General features: G+C 40.7%; 1 protein-coding gene across 1 annotated transcript in view; it reads right to left on the reverse strand.

Moving 5' to 3' along the window:
- The window catches only part of LOC124556456 (protein purity of essence), a 443522-nt gene that overhangs the window by 365276 nt on the left and 56702 nt on the right, over positions 1-21544 (reverse strand). The window contains exon 5 of the mRNA XM_047130407.1: positions 13917-14098. Within this exon, the coding sequence (XP_046986363.1) occupies positions 13917-14098 (182 nt within the window). The remainder of the gene's footprint in view (positions 1-13916; positions 14099-21544) is intronic.

Here is a 21544-nt window from a genome sequence, read left to right on the forward strand (position 1 = left end):
GACTCTTGAGGCTAGGGGAAAGTGACAGGGTAAACCTGCTATGAGTCCTTGGCACTCAAGAATTAGTGGCAATGAACAAGCTGAAAGGCTGGCCAGGACAGGCGCTATGATTCCATTTGTTGGACTGTAACCTGTTAACTAAGGCAATGGTAAAATCAAAACTATGTAGCTGGATCAGAATGCAGCACCTAGAGTACTGGACTAAGATATAAAAACAAAAACATGCCAAACTAATGACGCAAAAGCCATATTCCAAGAGAAGTTCTGTAATCATGGGTTTGAACAGGAGACAAATTAAACTGATGGAAGGAATAATAACTGACCATAGAAACTTTAAGAAATGCCTACACACAATGGGTACAGAGGAAGAAATCCCTAAGTGTCAACTACGCAGTGAGGGAGATGAAACTGCAACCACACTTGATCTTCCAACGTGAAGCATCGGAGATCAAAAGGCACAGAATATTTGGTAATTAATTCCTTAAGAAACTGTGTCCAATAAAGAACTAGTAAAGGGTCTCCTGCTACTCATTAAGTGTACTGGATGGCTTTACTAGAATCACAGGAAGAGAAACCATGCAATAAGCTGAGTTTCAGCTACGACCACTATTGTTTTGTCTTCCTACACAAATCAATCAGCCAGCCAACCAATGCTAACAAACAATGAGCCACATAGCAATTCCTTATTTGAAGTGGAGGTGTAAGCCAAGTGGAGGTTTGGTTACTTTTAATCACACTGTAATATGATGCATTTATGCAAAGTTGACACATCAGCCACATTTTCCAAATGATTCCAGACATCATCTTTGTAGTCTTGCAACACCACAATGAGTTTCTCCCTAATATTATGCACTAAACATTAAACGCCTCTTCTGGCTTGCATGGCATGCAGCTATAATAGATATATACTGATAACAATGGTAATTTTGTTTTTACACATTATTGCTATTCAGTCTGTCTACAATACCTAAAAAGAATGTTTATTACTTCTTGTGTATCTAAACAACTCTTGTACCTAATAAATAAAAGTTTAAATTCTTATTGCAGATACTAGAGCACTGCAGCCATGTAGCAAATCCATGTGAACAGCACTCGTCTACATCACTCGCCATGCACACGCATGCGGTACTACGCAACTGGCAGTTCACTCCCTATTACATGGCCTTCACTCACGGTGCATTTAGTATTAGAACTTATTTTTATCTGTCAATTTCCCACATTTCCTATGGAGATGGTGTGCAACGTATATCTAAGATTCACCAAGTGTTACCACAGTATAACAAAAATTAAAGTGATAATCGAATATTGAATGTTATTGAAGTTCGCTGTTTCAGTTGTGGAACTGTATATTTACGTGAAATAACAGCTGATGAATTAATGCTCGCTTTCAGTCAGCTGCTAAGATTTCACTGCCATTTAGACATATTTTGAAGAGGGTAAATTAAAAATATTTATGTTAGAGTGTTTCAACAGACTATAATTATCAACTTCGTTTACAATTAACTAAAAAGTTAAATGTGTAGTGGTGGAAAGAAATGAGTATTATTTGAATACATTTCTGTCTGGACAATTATCCGAATAAGTAGGGCATTCAAACAAATTTATTCGCTAATAAATTAAATAACAAACAACATATAATACCACCGCATTTGCTTTTTTACTTATACAGAATAATTATTTGTTTCCTTGGCTAAGTAGAGTTTGTGTTTTATATATAACTTATTAATGTTTGTTCAGAAATGGACCTTTGTGGCTCAGTGGCTTAAGTTCCATACTACAAAACTTAGGCTTTGGGTTCGATCCCTGGTTGGTCCTGCGATTTCTCTGTTCTCATTGCTTCTTTCAACTATAACAATGACAATAATCTAAAGTTGTACCTTATTTTGGAGTACATGTTGAAATATAGATCCTCCTCTGACTGGCTTTATCTGTCAGAAGTGGGAGAAATCACAGGCACACCATCATACCTAGCAAAAGCACTGCAGTACTGAAGCCATTCAAGTTGAGCACTGCCTTACTTGATTTACAGCATAACAAATGAAACAAAAAAATGCTTATTGGCAGACAGCTTTAGCAGTTTGGGCTATAATGTGCTAGGCAGCCACAACGTTAAGCAGCCAATTTAGTCAGGCAGCTGACGGTCACTCATGACCAACCAGCCACGGAAGATAGACATAAAATATGTTATGCCCCTTTTTTTTCTCGTAATAAACTTACTTTACTATAATTATAAAAATAATTTTTCCACATTTTACTTGCTTTATACACTGTGCATTATAAGTTCACTTACATAGATGTTGGAGCACATGGAAAATATAGTGACTCATCTATCTTGAAGCGATCAGTTTTGGATGAACATTTTGTTAGTAAAAATTTATAAATATTGGAGAAAAGCGCCATATCAAACAAAGGAGTACCGATGGAGGAGGAGGAAGAGATTACTGTTTAACATCCCATCGACAACGAGGTCATTAGAGACTGAGCACAAGCTCGCATTAGGGAAGGAAAGGGAAGGTAATCAGCTGTGAAGGGAGTGCCATGCATCACTGCCAGAGACGAGACATTTGGTGTTTCTGAAATTTTAATGCGTCCTTATGGAGGAAGGAGTTTAACACACAAGAAGAAAGAGTATTTAAAAGCCAAATGTCTAGCAATAGCCTGTTTATAGAATACACTCTGGCATATAAATGGCGAACAGAGAATTTATCATCATTCAATGGACACTCAAGATGAATTTGCAATTGTTTTTTTGTTTTGTTTTGTTTTGTTTTGTTTTAGGGTGCAAACCCAACTGGGGTCATACATGCCCACATCAAAACTACAGAACAGGAAGACAGAGAGGAGTTAAGAATGGCTAAACATCAATTCCAATTGATGTAAGAGAAGACAGCTAAAAACAGGGATGTGGAGAAAGGGCTACAAAAGACACCACACAAAAATGGAAGTCCAAAACTAACAATTAAATGGCCTTCACCATATTGCTTTGACAGATAAAAAGTAAAACGCAGTCGACAGCCCATACGTCATTTGCTGAAATGGCCGATAACTCAGATGGCAAACCCAAGCGGGAACATAAATGGTTAAAAAACGGACATTCCCTCAGGAAGTGGCAGACAGTTAAAACTTGTGCACAATGTGTACAAAGTGGTGGGGGAGCAACACTTATCACATGATGATGGCTAAAAAGGCAGTTCCCAATACGCAACCTAGTTAAAATGACCTCCTCCCAGCAGGAGGGCCAAGAGGATGTCATCCAAGCCGCTGGGAGAGGCTTAAAAATCCTGAGCTTATTCCCATGAAGGGAGGACCAATGGTGAAGCCAAAGGGACACCACCTGCTGGCAGACAGCAACACAGAGAGGGAATATAGGAACTAGTGGGCTGAGGCACAAGGGCTGCAGCCTTGGCAGCAGCATCAGTAACCTTGTTTCCTGGCAGACAAACATGACCAGGAACCCACATAAACTTCACAGTGACTCCACCAAGAGTGAGCAAGTGACAGTTTTCCTGGACCCGTTGCACTAAGGGATGGGCAGTGTACAGCACACACAGACTTTGCAGGGTACTGAGAGAGTCTGAGCAGAGGACACAACTGAAAAGGCTGTGTCACCAGATGTACTCTGTGGTCTGATACAGGCAAAGAGCTCAGCTGTAAATACTGAGCAGTGTGCCGGACACCGATATCTAAAGACGTGGGCTCCAATGACAAAGGCACACCTGACACCATGGTCAGTCTGAGAGCCACCAGTGTACACAAATGTACTATCGCGAAATTCTATGCGAAGGTCGTGAAACTGAAGGTGATAGAGCGAGGCTGGAATAGTGTCCTTAGGAAGTGAATGAGGGTGGACAAAGTAACGAGAATGGCGCACTCAAAATACACACTGTGCAGTCGTTAGTAAATTGTGAGACTCGAGCCACCATACCAGCCGGGCATGAATCATACGTGCCATCACCTTGCAAACACAGCTGGTGAGAGAGATGGGGTGGTAGCTACAAGGAAGGTTTTTGTCCTTACAAGCCTTAGGTACAGATATGACGGTGGCTTCACACCAACCTCTGGGAAATACGCCCTCTGCCCAGATGTGATTGTATGTATTAAGCAGAAAGTGCTTGCCCCCAAGAGAAAGGTGTTGCAACATCTGAATGCTGACAGCGTATGGCCCTGGTGCAGAGGATCGGGATGTACAGAGGATCGGGATGAACAGAGCATGATCCAGCTCCCTTATAGTAAAGTTGGGATTGTAGCACTCACGATTCTGAGAAGATAAGGGTATCACCCAGGCCTTTCTGCTTGTTTCTGATGGAGGAAGGCAGGGTGATAGTGGGAAGAGCTTAAAATTTCTGCAAAATGGTGGCCCAAGGTGTTGGAGATGTGTACTGGCACTCTCTATCGCACACCATAGGAGCGTGCGGGCCACGCGGATGGGCTGCGCCATTACAGGGCTCTAATGGATACTATTAATTCCATCACCTACATGTTAAGAGATGTTTTATACTTTTGCTTGAACAGCATATCATTAATATGCTCATATTTTACCACTTTTAACTTAACCTAGACTTCTTGTTATGTATCTCTTTTCCTTACCACATGAAGCAGAATTAAGCATAACTTCCTTGTGCTCCTCCTACAAAGGAAACAGATCCCTGAAAGTTTCTTTAAATGCTACTCAATGTGTTTAATCACAAACATCAAGTAAACTGTTCTTTGTCTCCAACCGTTTCCTTCTCCCTAGTCAGTTTCCAGCTGCTGCCTGTGACAAACTAGGACACCTGCAATTACATATTTAGCTTTTTCTGTGGTTTTCATAGTTTAATTCTTAAATTCTGAATGTGTTTTTGCATTTACAAGGTGCAATATCACGTTTTAATAATTGTATAGTGTAGAATTGCGCAGTCTGTGGCACAGCTGGCTTTTCTTTCAAACTGCCAGCAACACAGCTCAGTGAGGTGTCAGCCTCCATTGGTGACATATCAGGAATGTAGCAAGTTGGATATTTAACTTTCCACGTATGCTATAATAGTTAATTTTTACAAGGGTAGAAGAACAGATCCACAAAATTACACAAGAGTATCTTTAACATCAGTTTGCTGCAGAATTCTTGAACATATTCTCAGTTCGAATATAACGAATTTCCTTCAGGCAAATGAGTTTCTTTCCACAAATCAGAACAGATTTGGAATCTTGTGGGCCATGGATGAAGGGCTACAGGTCGATTCCAATTCCTACATTTCTGGATACAGTGCCCCACTGCAGACTTAATGACGGTACGAGCATACGGAATAGGTTGGCAGATATGTGAGTGGGTCAAAGACTTCAGAAGTAAAAGAACCCAGCAAACTGTCCTCAATGTCGAGCATTCATCAGAGACAAGAGTACCATTAGGCGTACCACAGGGACATGTGGCAGAACTGCTCTTGCTCTTTATGTATATAAATGATCTGACAGTTAGGGTAAAAAGCAATCTGCAACTGTCGGCTGACGATGCTGTGGTGCATGAGAAGATTTCACCATTGAGTGACTGTAGGAGGATATGAGATGACAAAATTTCTAGTTAATGCAATAAATGTCAGCTTGTTCTAAATGCAGAAAAATGTAAGTTAGTGCAGATGAGTAGGAAAAACAACCAGTGTACTCCTTGACAAAGTCAGATCAATTAGATATCCAGGAGTAATGTTGCAAAGCAATAAGAAATGAGAATCCCTGGAAAGAAGATGACATTCTTTTCTCGGAACACTACCGAGAAAATGTAGAGAACTAACACTTGAAGCTGACTGCAGAATGACTCTACTGCCGCTAATGTACTTTTTGGATTAGGATCATGAAGATAAGAGAAATTAGGGCTTGTACAGAAGCATATAGGCAGTCATTTTTCTATCACTCTCCTTGCAAGTGGAACAGGAAAGGAAATGACATTCAGTGTTACAAGATACCCTCCACCACACACGCTATGGTGGCTTGTGAATTACATATGTAGATGTAGGGTAATCTGAAACATATCAAACATTTAATTCTGTTATACAAATCACGAAAACCTACTAGATAATAACAAACTGCCCTTTTTTCACATGTCATCATTGTGCTGGCCAATGTACAACCATCATTCTTTTTCAGTGCATTCTACTATTCTGAAGTTACAGCCCAAATTTTTTCGGAAGATTACAAACAAATGTTTAATTCCTTCTGCTTTTCTTTCATTTGTTCTCAATCCATGAACCTTTCAACCTGCACAATAAAGGAATGTGGTCAATACATTAACAATCACCCTTTATTCTTATGTTTCATATACTTCCAACTATTCAATATCTTTTCTTTACTATTTTGCAAACATATTTGACTAGTTCAATAATCTTTGGTGTTTCCATTTTAGTTCCATCATACTGACTCTGCTGAAAATAATTTCTTCCTATATTCTTTTTATTGGGAGTTTCATGTATTACAGCCAATAAATAAATTACAGGTAGAGCATTACAACACTACTGATGAGAAAGGGTATACTTGTGGCAATTCTGATGAAGTCATCAAGACATTTATAGAGAAAACACACTGAACCAAAAATAAGAGCAGAATTTCAACTTAGTTCTTCACCAATATTTCAATTTCTATCCCTCTATTTGCAGTACAGTATTCTGTACAACAACAAACAGTTTTAATGCTTATGAGATTACAGTTTCTGTGGTACATGTCTGTAACAGCAAACAGCCAAAAATCTGAAGTAATATCATAACCATTACAGATAACAGAATTTAGTAACTACAAAGTACCGCAGTTGAGTTCGACAGGAAAAAAAGGCTGTCAAGAGATGTTTGGAATTCACAGATGGGAACATTGTTCAGGTTCCCCCGCACTGGCCCCAATATCTTGGTTCTCATTACGATGTTAACTGAGAACATAAACTAATAAGCCAAAACATTACAACCACTGCCCACCGCAATGTTGGGTGGCAGTTGGTGGAACTGCAGGCACATGAAATGGTAACAAAAGTACGTAAGCAGAGCAGAAACAGACAGAGGATCACCCTAGTGCGGATATGGGCTCCAAATGGGGAAATCTACTGAAATAAGCGACTCTGACAGAGAGCTGATCATCATTACACAGGGTCTGTGAGTGAATATCTCGAAAACGGGGAAGTTGGTTGAACGTTCATGTGCTACTGTTGTGAGCGTACACGGAAAGAGCTGGGCTATGGGAGACATTGTCCTGTGGGTGCATGGCACAGGTGGTAGTAACTGAAGACACACTGACAGCTGGGAAACATCTGCATCTCTTCATGCTCAATGTCTTCCCTGACAACAATGTCGTGTTCCAGCAGTATAATTGTCCATGTCTTGGAGCCAGAACCATCCTACAGTGGTTTCACGAGTGTTATAGTGAACTCATGATGACTCAGCTACCAAATTCGCCTGATGTAAATCCTATTGAACCCATCTGGGTCCTTATCGGGCGCTATTACTGAGTGTGCAAATCAGTGGCCTGTTATTTAAGTGAATTACATGAACTATGCATTGAGATCTAATGCCACATGGCTCCATAAACCTATCAACTAAATGTCAGCTCCCTTATACACTATGTGATCAAAAGTATCTGGACACCCCCAAAAATATACGTTTTTCATATTAGGTGAGACCTACTGCCAGGTATTCCATATCAGTGACCTCAGTAGTCATTAGACATCGTGAGAGAGCAGAATGGTGCAGTCCGCAGAACTCACGGACTTCGAATGTGGTCAGGTGATTGGGCGTCACTTGCATCATAAGTCTGCACACAAGATTTCCACACTCCTAAACATCCCTAGGTCCACTGTTTCCAACGTGACAGTGAATTGTAAATGTGAAGAGGCACATACAGCACAAAAGCATACAGGCCGACCTCACCTGCTGACTGACAAAGACCGCTGACAGTTGAAGAGAGTCGTAATGTGTAATAGGCAGACATCTATCCAGACTATCACACAGGAATTCCAAACTGCATCAGGAACCACTGCAAGTACTATGACAGTTAGTCGGGAGGTGAGAAAACTTAGATTTCATGATTGAGCTGCTGCTCATAAGCCACACATCATACCGGTAAATGCCAAATGACTGCCTTGCATGGTGTAAGGAGCATAAACACACTGGGCAATTGAACAGTGGAAAAAAATTGTGTGGAGTGATGAATCACGGAACACAATGTGGCGAACCAAGGCCAGGGTGTGGGTATGGTGAATGCCCAGTAAACGTCGTCTGCCAGCATGTGTAGTGCCAACAGTAAAATTCGGAGGCGGTGGTGTTATGGTGTAGTCGGGTTTTTCATGAAGGGGGCTTGCACCCCTTATTGTTTTGCGTGACACTATCACAGCACACACTTACATTGATGTTTAAGCACCTTCTTGCTTCCCTCTGTTGAAGAGCAATTCGGGGATTGCGACTGCATCATCTATATCTACATACATACTCCGCAATCCACCATACGGTATGTGGCAGAGGGTACCTCGTACCACAACTAGCATCTTCTCTCCCTGTTTCACTTCCAAACAGTACGAAGGAAAAATGACTGCCTATATGCCTCTGTACGAGCCCTAATCTCTCTTATCTTTGTGGTCTTTCCGTGAAATATATGTTGGCGGCAGTAAAATTGTACTGCAGTCAGTCTCAAATGCTGGTTCTCTAAATTTCCTCAGTAGCGATTCACGAGAGGAACGCCTCCTTTCCTCCTGAAGCATTTCTGTAACACTCGCGTGATGATCAAACCTTCCAGTAACAAATCCAGCAGCCCACCTCTGAATTGCCTCTACGTCCTCCCTCAATCCGACCTGACAGGGATCCCAAGCACTCTAGCAGTACTCAAGAATAGGTCGTATTACTGTTTTATAAGCGGTCTCCTTTACAGATGAACCACATCTTCCCAAAATTCTACCAATGAACCGAAGACGACTATCCGCCTTCCCCACAATTGCTATTACATGCTTGTCCCACTTCATATCGCTCTGCAATGTTGTGCCCAAATATGTAATCGACGTGACTGTGTCAAGCGCTACACTACTAATGGAGTATTCAAACATTACGGGATTCTTTTTCCTATTCATCTGCATTAGTTTACATTTATCTATATTTAGAGTTAGCTGCCATTCTTTATACCAATCACAAATCCTGTCCAAGTCATCTTGTATCCTCCTACAGTTACTCAACGACGACACTTTCCCGTACACCACAGCATCAACAGCAAACAGCCGCACACTGCCATCCACCCTATCCAAAAGATCAGTTATGTAGATAGAAAACAACAGCAGACCTACCACACTTCCCTGGGACACTCCAGATGACACCCTCAACTCCGATGAACACTCACCATCGAGGACAATGCACTGGGTTCTATTACTTAAGAAGTCTTCGAGCCACTCACATATTTGGGAACCAATCCCATATGCTCATACCTTAGTTATGAGTCTGCAGTGGGGCACCGAGTTAAATGCTTTCCGGAAGTCAGGGAATATGGCATCCGTCTGATGCCCTTCATCCATGGTTCACAAGATATCATGTGAAAAAAGGGTGAGTTGCGTTTCGCAGGAGCAATGCTTTCTAAAGCCATGCTAATGCATGGACAGCAACTTCTCTGTCTCAAGGAAATTCATTATATTCGAACTGAGAATATGTTTGAGAATCCTGCAACAAACTGATGTTAAGGATACTGGTCTGAAATTTTGAGGATCTGTCCTTCTACCCTTCTTATATACAGGCATCACCTGCGCTTTTTCCCAGTCACTCGGGACTTTACGTTGGGCAAGAGATTCGCGATAAATGCAAGCTAAGTAAGGAGCCAATGCAGTAGAGTACTCTCTGTAAAACCGAATTGGAATCCCATCAGGACCTGGTGATTTATTTATCTTCAACCCATTCAGCTGCTTCACAACCCCAGGGATGACTATCACTATGTCCTCCATAAGAGAATCTGTATGAGACTCAAACGGCGGTATGTTTGTACAATCCTCCTGTGTGAAAGATTTCTCAAAAGCTAAATTTAAAATTCCAGCTTTCGTTTTGCTGTCTTCTGATGCCAGGCCAGACTGATCAGTGAGTGACTGGATGGAAGCCTTCTACCCGATTACCGATTTTACGTAAGACCAGAATTTCCTTGGGTTTTTAGCAAGGTCTTTTGCTAACGTATGGCAGTGGTAGTGGTTGAATGCTTCACGCACCGCTCTTTTTACAGCGGCATGAATCTCTACTAACTTTTGCCTGTCCTCATTCTCCCGATGTTTCTTGTACCGCGAGTGCAACTGTCTTTGCTTCCTGAGCATTCTCGGAATTGCGCTGTTAAACCATGGTGGGTCTTTTCCGTCCATAACCCACTTCTTCGGCACATACTTCTCCAATGCGTGATTTATAATGTGTTAACAATTTGCCCATAATTCTTCCACGTCCATCGTACCGGAAGTAAAAAAGTCAATTCATTTACTAAGTGGGATGCTAACAACTGCTTATCTGCTCTTTTTAGTAAGAATACTCTCCTAGCCTTCTTGACGGACTTTTTAACTTTCGTAACCATAGTTGTAATGACAACATCATGATCACTAATCTCTGTCTCAACACTGACACCGTCAATGAGGTCTGGTCTGTTCGTGGTTACCAGATCTAAAATATTTCCATTACGTGTTGGCTGTCGATTTAGCTGCTCAAGACAGTTTTCGGATAATGTGTTCAAAAGTAATTCCCTCGACGGCTTGCCTGTACCACCTGTAATGAATCCATAGACATCCCAGTCTATACTAGGTACGTTGAAGTCGCCTCAGACTAATATAGCATGATCCGAATACTTCTGTGATACAGAGTGTAGACTCCCTTTGAATGATTCTAGAACTGTCACGGTGGAACCTGGTGGCCGGTAATAACACCCAACAATTAACTTTATTTCTCCTAGCCCTGCTAAACGTGTCCAGATAACTTCACAATCACACTCTACTTCGACCTCGGTAGACACAATATTTTTGTCAACTGCAATGAAGACACCACCTCCTACGGTGTCTAATCTACCTTTCTGATACACGTTCCAACCCTCACTAAATATTTCAGAACTTCCTATCTCAGGGTTCAGCCAGGTCTCAGCCCCGAGAATAATTTGCGAGCCACACACTTCCTGGAGGGCAGTAAAATCAGGAACTTTATTCCGAACACTCTGAAAATTTACTGCAAATATCTTGATAGCATCAGTCTGTACACTGAGCGCGTCCTGATTTCCCTGCCTGCACGTTGACTGCTGAGTGTTCATCAGGTCACCTCACACTACTGCCTAGCCTAAAAAAAAAAACCATGTGCACGCCGCAAGTACTCTGCTACCTGAGTAGCTGCTTCCTTTGTGTAGGGCACCACTGACCTATCTAGGGGCGTCCTACAATTCCGCACCCAATAGTGCAAGTCTAGAAATCTGCAGCCAAGACCGGCACAGAGTCGACGAAACCTCTGGTTGAGACCCTCCACTTGGCTCCAAACCAAAGGACCCCGGTCCACTCTGGGAACGATGCTGCAAATAGAGAGCTCTGCTTGCACGCCACATGTGAGGCCAGCGGTCTTCAACAAATCCGCCAGCTACCTGTACGAACTGACGATCGCCTCAGAACCCAAGCGACAGGCATGATTGGTGCCGACGTGAGCAGCTACTTGCAGACGACTGCACAGCGTATGCTCGATAGCCGCAGGCAAGGCCGCCTCCACATCTTGGATGAGGCCCCCCTGGCAGACAAACCAAGTACACGTTGGAATTCTTTCCAGCACTGTACGCTATTTCCCTAAGGGCCTCCATCACCCGCCTAACGTTGGAGCTCCCAATAACCAGCAAGCCTTTGCCCCCATGAGCCTGCTCAGGCCCTGCTGAAAGAATGGCCACCTCCCCACTGACAGGATGAACGGCCGAGGCCAGCCGGCCACCCCCCACATTGACCATCTTTCAACTCGATCAAGCACCTGTTCATAATGCAAGGCCTGTGACAGAGTGGTTATACAACAATAACATCCCTGTAATGGAGTGACCTGACCTGAATCCTATAGAACACCTCTGGGACGTTTTGGAACACCGACTTCATGCCAGGTCTCACCAAGTGACATCGATACCTCTCCTCAGTGCAGCACTCTGAAGAATGGGCTGCCATTCCCCAAGAAACCTTCCAGCCCCTCATTGAACTTGTTGCAAGCTGTCATCAAGGCTAAGGGTGGGCCAACACCATATTGGATTCCAGCATTACCAATGGAGGGCACCACGAACTTTTAAGTCATTTTCATCCAGGTTTCTGGATACTTCTGATCACATAGCGTAAGAAGAACAGAGATTTATTTCATTCAAAAGACTGGCAAACAAGCTATTAAGCTTTTGGCTCGTAAGTGCACATGTACGTAGTCTTACTCTATAAGGAATTTTAATTCTAAATCTTTATATCTTTTCAACTTGTTAACGTACATTCCAATTTCTATGGTCTTCATGATGACCGAGTTCCAGTAATTCACAGAGTGGGGCAGAACCCGCATCTGCCCAAATATAATCTTGTGTTTATTCACAAGGCTGTATTTAATCACTCCTTATTTTCCTAAATTTCTGTACTTGCATGGCACTTTTTTATAGTGCAGTGTTGGAAAATGATTCGAGAAATTCATCATGTAACCACCAACAAATTTACATAGAAAATTACATATACCTATTGCTCTGAATCCATGACTATCCTTCACAAGGCACATCATCTCATTTTCCTAAGGTGAAACTGTATCTAAGATCCATCCTACTTTACTGGTTTGTGCTCCAGAGAATAACTGAATTCTGTACATTGATCCTCTCCTGTTACTCAAGATAGTCTTGTGCATTTTCCAGAGAGCACTAGCTCTCTTAACAAAGCTACGAAAAAGTTCCGTTTGGAGCCAAGATGGTTGTTGTCTGATATGGTGCTGGCTCTGAGAACTGTGAGCATATGACACACAGAGCAAAAACTGTATTATATAATTATCACTTTTTCTACAAAAGGATATACACAATCTGTCTGCTCCTATGATAATGGCTATCAGACAAATCATATCAGGTCAGCAGTCTCTGGGAAACACAGATGTTCACCTACTCAATCAAAACAAGATATTCAGTATACAGTCATCCTGTGGAGCAACAATCACCAGTAAAATAGAACAAAGATTGAACAGTTAACTGATCAAAACCTGTTTTTGTCCCCCCCCCCCCCCCCCCCCCATCCCCATTAAAATATGAGGGAATTTTCTGAAGGATGGTCACAGACTCAGTTATGGTTATTTAGAATCCATGTGAATACGGTAAAAGTTTCGTGGGGAAATCTATTAAAAGTGTTTCCCAGCACTGCACCAAATTACCAGTCTTGCATCAAGCACACAAATCTGGAAAAATCTGCCTTGGCTGAACATCTCTTTATGAACAGGCACAAGGTTTTATTTGAGCAGACAGATTCAGGGACACACACAAAATTACTGGGACTAAGAGATAATGGAAGACTGAAGTTGGAAATTCAGAGAATATGCTGCACAGTGTGCATCATGATGTCTACCATATTGCTGCAAGTGACATCAATGGCTTTTGGTGTGATCTCTGGGCACCCAAAGCACATTTACAGTTTTCATATTTGTGGTTTTCCACCATCTTGGTGAAAGTAGTGTGCCTTTCTGCATGAGGACTGTAGGAAATGGTAAACATCTTAAAATTTTATGCAAATTTGATGAAGAAAGTTAAGTCAGTTTTTCCCCATAATTTAAGCAATCTTGAAGTGCCATAGCAACTAAAATGATTTTCCGTTACTTATGACAAAACGTCTTTTAGTGGGTCTGTGACTAGGCTTGGCTAATAATAATTTTGTTTTGATGAACAACAATTGACTGTAATCATGCCATATTACTAAGACTTTTCAGTCTCCTGCTCCAATGAAATACACAGAAACTTACCTCTGTCGAATTAGCAGAGTCTCATTAGGCAAAAATGGTAACAAAATTGTATTTCTGCTCAAAGACTCCTTAGCTTTCAAAACGTAACGATTGATGTGAGGCAGTGCCATGCAAACATCAATCAAAACTTCACCAGCCCCCAGCGATCTCAAAATCCATATATTTCTGTCAGTGTAAAAGGCCTGTAACAAAGTATTTAAAATTCAACAATGAAATTTAAGACGTATCAAAACTTAATGGGTAAATATGTACCTTAAGAAAATTAAACAACATTGTATCATTATGCTGCACTAGATATAGGAATTAATGTACTTGGAAACCTCAGTGGTCACCAATATATACTGTGGAAGCAACTAAATGCAGAGCATATAAATGAGGTTTAGGATTACTTAACATCTGTAAGAGCTGGATGCACAGAAGAGACACTGCAATCTAGTCTCTTCCAGATAATGTGCCAAGGCAAGAAGAATGTGTGTCAACCATTTTTGATTTTCAACCTTATCAGTGACCTATCTTTTAATGAGTAAAAAAAAAAATCCAGATAAGAAAAGTTGGCATAATGAAACTACAAAATTAAAATGATACAAGTAAAAACACTAATAATAACAGTACACCCTTCATAAGAACTGAATTCTCTTTGCAGTTCTCAATATTATACAAACCAAATTATTAATGTAAAGCAGGAAACAAAATTTACTAAGTGCAAAACCCTGAGGAACATCCCATATTATACTTTCGCAGTTATATGCCAGCTCACTTCCAACATGTGATCATGTCGGTGAGAGTTTTGAAGAAATATTAACAAGAACATGACAGAATATTCAGAATTTAATAACATTATTTGGAAATGCTTTCAAGAGGCTGTGAGCAAGTACGATGAAAATTTGCTAAGAGAATGAACTGAAATCAATATGGATACAGACAAAAAACCATTACAGATTTATGGTCTACAGATATCACATTTAATCTGTTAAGCTGGAAGATTGCACTGTGATTAACAAAGAAATAAAATTGTTAAGAATTCAAAGATTTCTTTACATGTTAGCATAATACACTAGATGAATAAGAAACATGCATAGTTAACAACAAAAATAATGATGGTGCAAAAACAGTGACAAACAAGGTGCATAAGGCCATTTGAGGTATGGAGATAGGAAGTACACGTGGAGATGTTTCAATACAAAGGATTACAGTTAAAGAAAAAGAGGTAAAAAAAAATTGTATAACTGTTTACACAATGTCTGTGGTGGAAACCCCTCCACAAACTGGAACAATTTATTCAAATTCATAGGATAGGAGAAATAATAAAAATTACAAACCTATTAGTCTCCTCTCGATAATGAACAAGATATTCACAAAAATTATCACAACCACATAGAAAAAATGTTTGATTTTAATCAGATAAAGGAATAACTGGGCTTTAGAAGTGGCTATAGTACACCAGACTCTTTGCAAGTCATAAATGAAAATACAGATTGGAACGATGACAATGCCTGCTTTGTCTGCAATTTCTAGGTTTTGAGAAAGTTGAGTGCAATTTCAGTAAAATCTGTACTAGCATCCTTTGAGAAACCAGACACTTATTCAACACGTTATTACACTGAAGAAGATGTCATCAATGCTACTACATCTTCAATTAGACTTCCCCAGGATAGTAACAAACATAGAACAGAGAGAGCCTCTTCCAGCTAATGTGTCAAGGCAAGAAGAATGTGTGTCAACTGTTTTTGATTTTCAACCTTATCAGTGACCTATCTTTTAATGAGGAAAAAAAAATCCAGGTAAGAAAATCTACTCTATAGGAATCGGCATGGGTTTCGAAAAAGACGATCGTGTGAAACCCAGCTCGTGCTATTCTTCCACAAGACTCAGAGAGCCATAGACACGGGTTCCCAGGTAGATGCCGTGTTTCTTGACTTCCACAAGGCGTTCGATTCAGTTAACCACAGTAGTTTAATGAACAAAGTAAGAGCATATGGACTAACACACCAAGTGTGTGATTGGATTGAAGAGTTCATAGATAACAGAACGCAGCATGTCATTCTCAATGGAGAGAAGTCTTGCGAAGTAAGAGTGATTTCAGGTGTGCCGCAAGGGAGTCTCGTAGGACCGTTGCTTTTCACAATATACATAAATGACCTTGTCGATAACATCAGAAGTTCACTGAGGCTTTTTGCGGATGATGCTGTGGTATATCGAGAGGTTGTAACAATGGAAAATTGTACTGAATTGCAAGAGGATCTGCAGCGAATTGACACATAGTGCAGGGAATGGCAATTGAATCTCGATGTAGACAAGTGTAATGTGCTGTGAGTACATAGAAAGAAAGATCCCTTATCATTTAGCTACAACATAGCAGGTCAGCAGCTGGAAGCAGTTAATTCCATAAATTATCTGGGAGTATGCATTAGGAGTGACTTAAAATGGAATGATCATATAAAGTTGATCACCGGTAAAGCAGATGCCAGACTGAGATTCATTGGAAGAATCCTAAGGAAATGCAATCCGAAAACAACTCCAGTGGAAGAATCTGCAGGAGAGACGTTCAGTAGCTCGGTACGGGCTTTTGTTGAAGTTTCGAGAACATACCTTCACTGAGGAGTCAAGCAGTATATTGCTCCCTCCTACATATATCTCGTGAAGAGACCATGACGATAAAATCAGAGAGATTAGAGCCCACACAGAGGCATACAGACAATCCTTTTTTCCACGAACAATACGAGACTGGAATAGAAGGGAGAACCAATGGCGGTACTCAAGGTACCCTCCGCCACACACCGTCAGGTGGCTTGCAGAGTATGGATGTAGATAGGGGGAGAGGGGGGGGGAGTCCAGCTAAGAGATCTCATTTCACTGAAACTATCTCAACAACCTTTGAGAACATTTTACACATATAAACAGATAAAACAAGGAATGGATAAAGGTTAATGGAATGTACTTCAACCACCTACATTTTGCTGATGGCATTGCTTCTAGTGCAGATAAGCTTTGACAGCAAATGCAAAAATTTAAAGTTTGAAACTATGTCTGAAAATCAGTTATTAAATGAGTAAAATAATCTAGGCATCTGAAAAGGTACATTTACAAACAGTACGAATTCGTAATTTTGACTTATGACAATGATGCATGGACATTTAATGCAAAAACCACTCAAAAACTGAATGATGCTCACTAAGCAATGCACAGATGCATGCTGGACTTAATAGGAAAGATAGGAAACTACAGAGATTGAGGAACAGACTAGGACAATATAATTAAGATGAAATGAGGTTTGCGGAACATGTTCCCTGGTAGGCAAATTGATGGTAGATAGACCAAGGGAGATCTCTGCTGAATACCAAGACATAGGAAAAGAAAGAGACAACGATCTTGTACAAGACATGCAGCTGAGTGGCTGTGGAGCTATAATTCCACTGATGCACAGGTTGCATTATTAGCAGGTTACGGTTGGGCAGCCCGTTCACACCTTTAAGTGCTGCAGTATGCCAGCAAGTGGCATCTGCAGTTTATTTCATTTAATTTATATGAAAGCGATGATGTTCAGTTACCTAACATTGTTGTCTGACCTTTAATCATAACTCCATGTTGTGGCTCATCAACAAATTTACTGCTGCACCAGGTGAGTCATCCAGCGATAGATATTTAGTATTACCCATGCAAAGCAAGTGCAGGTCACCAGTGAGTACTATAATTTGAAATAGCTTTCATAAATCGGGATAGAAATCTGTATTAATGTGTGATATGTATCACCCCCCCCCCCCCCACCCCCACAATGAACCATGGACCTTGCCGATGGTGGGAAGGCTTGCGTGCCTCAGCGATACAGATAGCCATACCATAGGTGCAACCACAACAGAGGGGTATCTGTTGAGAGGCCAGACAAACGTGTAGTTCCTGAAGAGGGGCAGCAGCCTTTCCAATAATTGCAGGGGCAACAGTCTGGATGTTTGACTGATATGGCCTTGTAACATGAACCAAAACAGCCTTGCTGTGCTGGAACTGCGAACGGCTGAAAGCAAGGGGAAACTACAGCCGTAACTTTTCCCGAGGGCATGCAGTGTTACTGTATGGTTAAATGATGATGGCATCCTCTTGGGTAAAATATTCCAGAGGTAAAATATTCCCCCATTCGGATCTCCAGGCGGGGACTACTCAAGAGGACGTTGTTATCAGGAGAAAGAAAACTGGCATTCTACGGATTGGAGCGTGGAATGTAAGATCCCTTAATCAGACAGGTAGGTTAGAAAATTTAAAAAGGGAAATGTATAAGTTAAAGTTAGATATAGTGGGAATTAGCGAAGTTCAGTGGCAGGAGGAACAAGACAATTTTTTTCAGGTGAATACAAAATCAAATAGGGGTAATGCAGGAGTAGGTTTAATAATGAACAAAAAAAAATAGGAATGCGGGTAAGCTACTACAAACAGCATAGTGAACGCGTTATTGTAGCCAAGATAGACACGAAGCCCACGCCTACTACAGTAGTACAAGTTTATATGCCAAATAGCTCTGCAGATGACGAAGAAATTGATGAAATGTATGATCAGATAAAAGAAATTATTCAGATAGCTAAGGGAGACGAAAATTTAATAGTCATGGGTGACTGGAATTCGACAGTAGGAAAAGGAAGAGAAGGAAACATAGTAGGTGAATATGGATTGGTGGTAAGAAATGAATAAGGAAGCTGCCTGGTAGAATTCTGCACAGAGTATAACTTAATCATAGCTAACACTTGGTTCAAGAATCATGAAAGAAGGTTGTATACATGGAAGAACCCTGGAGATACTAGAAGGTATCAGATAGATTATATAATGGTAAGACAGAGACTTAGGAACCAGGTTTTAAATTGTAAGACATTTCCAGGGGCAGATGTGGACTCTGACCACAATCTATTGGTTATGACCTGTAGATTAAAACTGAAGAAACTGCAAAAAGGTGGGAATTTAAGGAGATGGGACCTGGATAAACTGAATAAACCAGAGGTTGTACAGAGTTTCAGGGAGAGCACAAGACAGGAATGGGGGAAAGAAAGAGAGTAGAAGAAGAATGGGTAGCTTTGACGGATGAAGTAGTGAAGGTAGCAGAGGATCAAGTAGGTAAAAAGACGAGGGCTAATAGAAATCCTTGAGTAACAGAAGAGATATTGAATTTAATTAATGAAAGGAGAAAATATAAAAATGCAGTGAATGAAGCAGGCAGAAAGGAATACAAACGTCTCAAAAATGACATCGACAGGAAGTGCAAAATGGCTAAGCAGGGATGGCTAGAGGACAAATGTAAGAATGTAGAGGCTTATCTCACTAGGGGTAAGATAGATACTGCCTACAGGAAAATTAAAGAGACCTTTGGAAAAATAGAATCACTTGTATGAATATCAAGAGCTCAGATGGAAACCCAGTTCTAAGCAAAGAAGGGAAAGCAGAAAGTTGGAAGGAGTGTATAGAGGGTCTATACAAGGGTGATGTACTTGAGGACAATGTTATGGAAACGGAAGAGGATGTAAATGAAGATAAAATGGGAGATATGATACTGCATGAAGAGTTTGACAGAGCACTGAAAGACCTAAGTCGAAACAAGGCCCCGGGGGTAGACAACATTCCATCAGAACTACTGATAGCCTTGGGAGAGCCAGTCCTGACAAAACTCTACCATCTGGTGAGCAAGATGTATGAGACAGGCGAAATACCCTCAGACTTCAAGAAGAATATAATAATTCCAATCCCAAAGAAAGCAGGTGTTGACAGATGTGAAAATTACCGAACACTCAGTCTAATAAGTCACAGCTGCAAAATACTAATGCGAATTCTTTACAGACGAATGGAAAAACTGGTAGAAGCTGACCTCGGGGAAGACCAGTTTGGATTCCGTAGAAGTATTGGAACACGTGAGGCAATAATGACACTACGACTTATCTTAGAAAATAGATTAAGGAAAGGCAAACCTGCATTTCTAGCATTTGTAGACTTAGAGAAAGCTTTTGACAATGTTGACTGGAATACTCTCATTCAAATTCTGAAGGTGGCAGGGGTAAAATACAGGGAGCAAAAGGCTATTTACAATTTGTACAGAAACCAGAAGGTAGTTATATGAGACAAGGGACATGAAAGGAAATCAGTTGTTGGGAAGGGAGTAAGACAGGGTTGTAGCCTATCCCCGATGTTATTCAATCTGTATATTGAACAAGCAGTAAAGGAAACAAAAGAAAAATTCGGAGTAGGTATTAAAATCCATGGAGAATAAAAACATTGAGGTTCGCCAATGACATTGTAATTCTGTCAGAGACAGCAAAGGACTTGGAAGAGCAGTTGAACAGAATGGACAGTGTCTTGAAAGGAGGGTATAAGATGAACATCAACAAAAGCAAAACAAGAATAATGGAATGTAGTCGAATTAAGTCGGGTGATGCTGAGGGAATTAGATTAGGAAATGAGACACAAAGTAGTAAAGGGGTTTTGCTATTTGTGGAGCAAAATAACTGGTGATGGTCGAAGTAGAGAGGATATAAAATGTAGACTGGCAATGGCAAGGAAAGTGCTTCTGAAGAAGAGAAATTTGTTAACATCGAGTATAGATTTAAGTGTCAGGAAGTCGTTTCTGAAAGTATTTGTATGGAATTTAGCCATGTATGGAAGTGAAACATGGACGACAAATAGTTTGGACAAGAAGAGAATAGAAGCTTTCAAAATGTGGTGCGACAGAAGAATGCTGAAGATTAGATGGGTAGATCTCATACCAATGAGGAGGTATTTAATAGAATTGGGGAGAAGAGGAGTTTGTGACACAACTTGACAAGAAGGAGGGACCGGTTGGTAGGACATGTTCTGAGGCATCAAGGGATGACCAATTTAGTATTGAAGGGCAGTGTGTAGGGTAAAAATCGTAGAGGGAGACCAAGAGATGAATACACTAAGCAGATTCAGAAGGATGTAGGTTGCAGTAGGTTCTGGGAGATGATGAAGCTTGCACAGGATAGAGATCCATGGAGAGCTGCATCAAACCAGTCTCTGGACTGAAGACCACAACAACAACAATGTATCATTCAAGCTGAGTGCATTGCACTACTGCTAAAAAGTTTAATAGGCAAGTGGGTATGTGATTTTAAATTTCTTGAACAGCTACATTCTCCTTGTTTCTTCTGCAATTCCTGCAAATGTCAAGATCAGGTCCCATTGATTGATAACCCCTTTAGTAACTGCATCAAACACAGTTTATTCACTAATTATATCTCAACAAAAATCCTATCTACTGTAATGCTGGTGCTTCACTTGTCAGAAAAATCACAGCTGAAAAGAAATGCAAATAAAGAAGAGAGATGCTTTTTGTGTGTCTGATATCTGTAAAAGTCTCAAAGTTCTGACAGCATTATACTACTGTTTTTCATTTAAGGGAGAGTTAATGATTTGAATTTTTTAAGCATGTATCTGTGTAGATCAGCTGTTAAATTTGGCAAGAAAGACAACTGTTCAATCTGTATATGTAAATACGTGAAGAAGCAACTGGCTAAATATATCTCCCCAAAGAGTGTCTGACTATATCTTCACTTCGAAAGAGATCTGAGGAAAACAATATACAGTCAAACCTCTTATAAAAAAAAATCTCAGGGGATGTGAACGGCTTTTTTCCCTTTAAA

The sequence above is a fragment of the Schistocerca americana genome, chromosome X (assembly GCF_021461395.2).
Source record: "Schistocerca americana isolate TAMUIC-IGC-003095 chromosome X, iqSchAmer2.1, whole genome shotgun sequence".
Classification (NCBI taxonomy): Eukaryota; Metazoa; Arthropoda; class Insecta; order Orthoptera; family Acrididae; genus Schistocerca; species Schistocerca americana.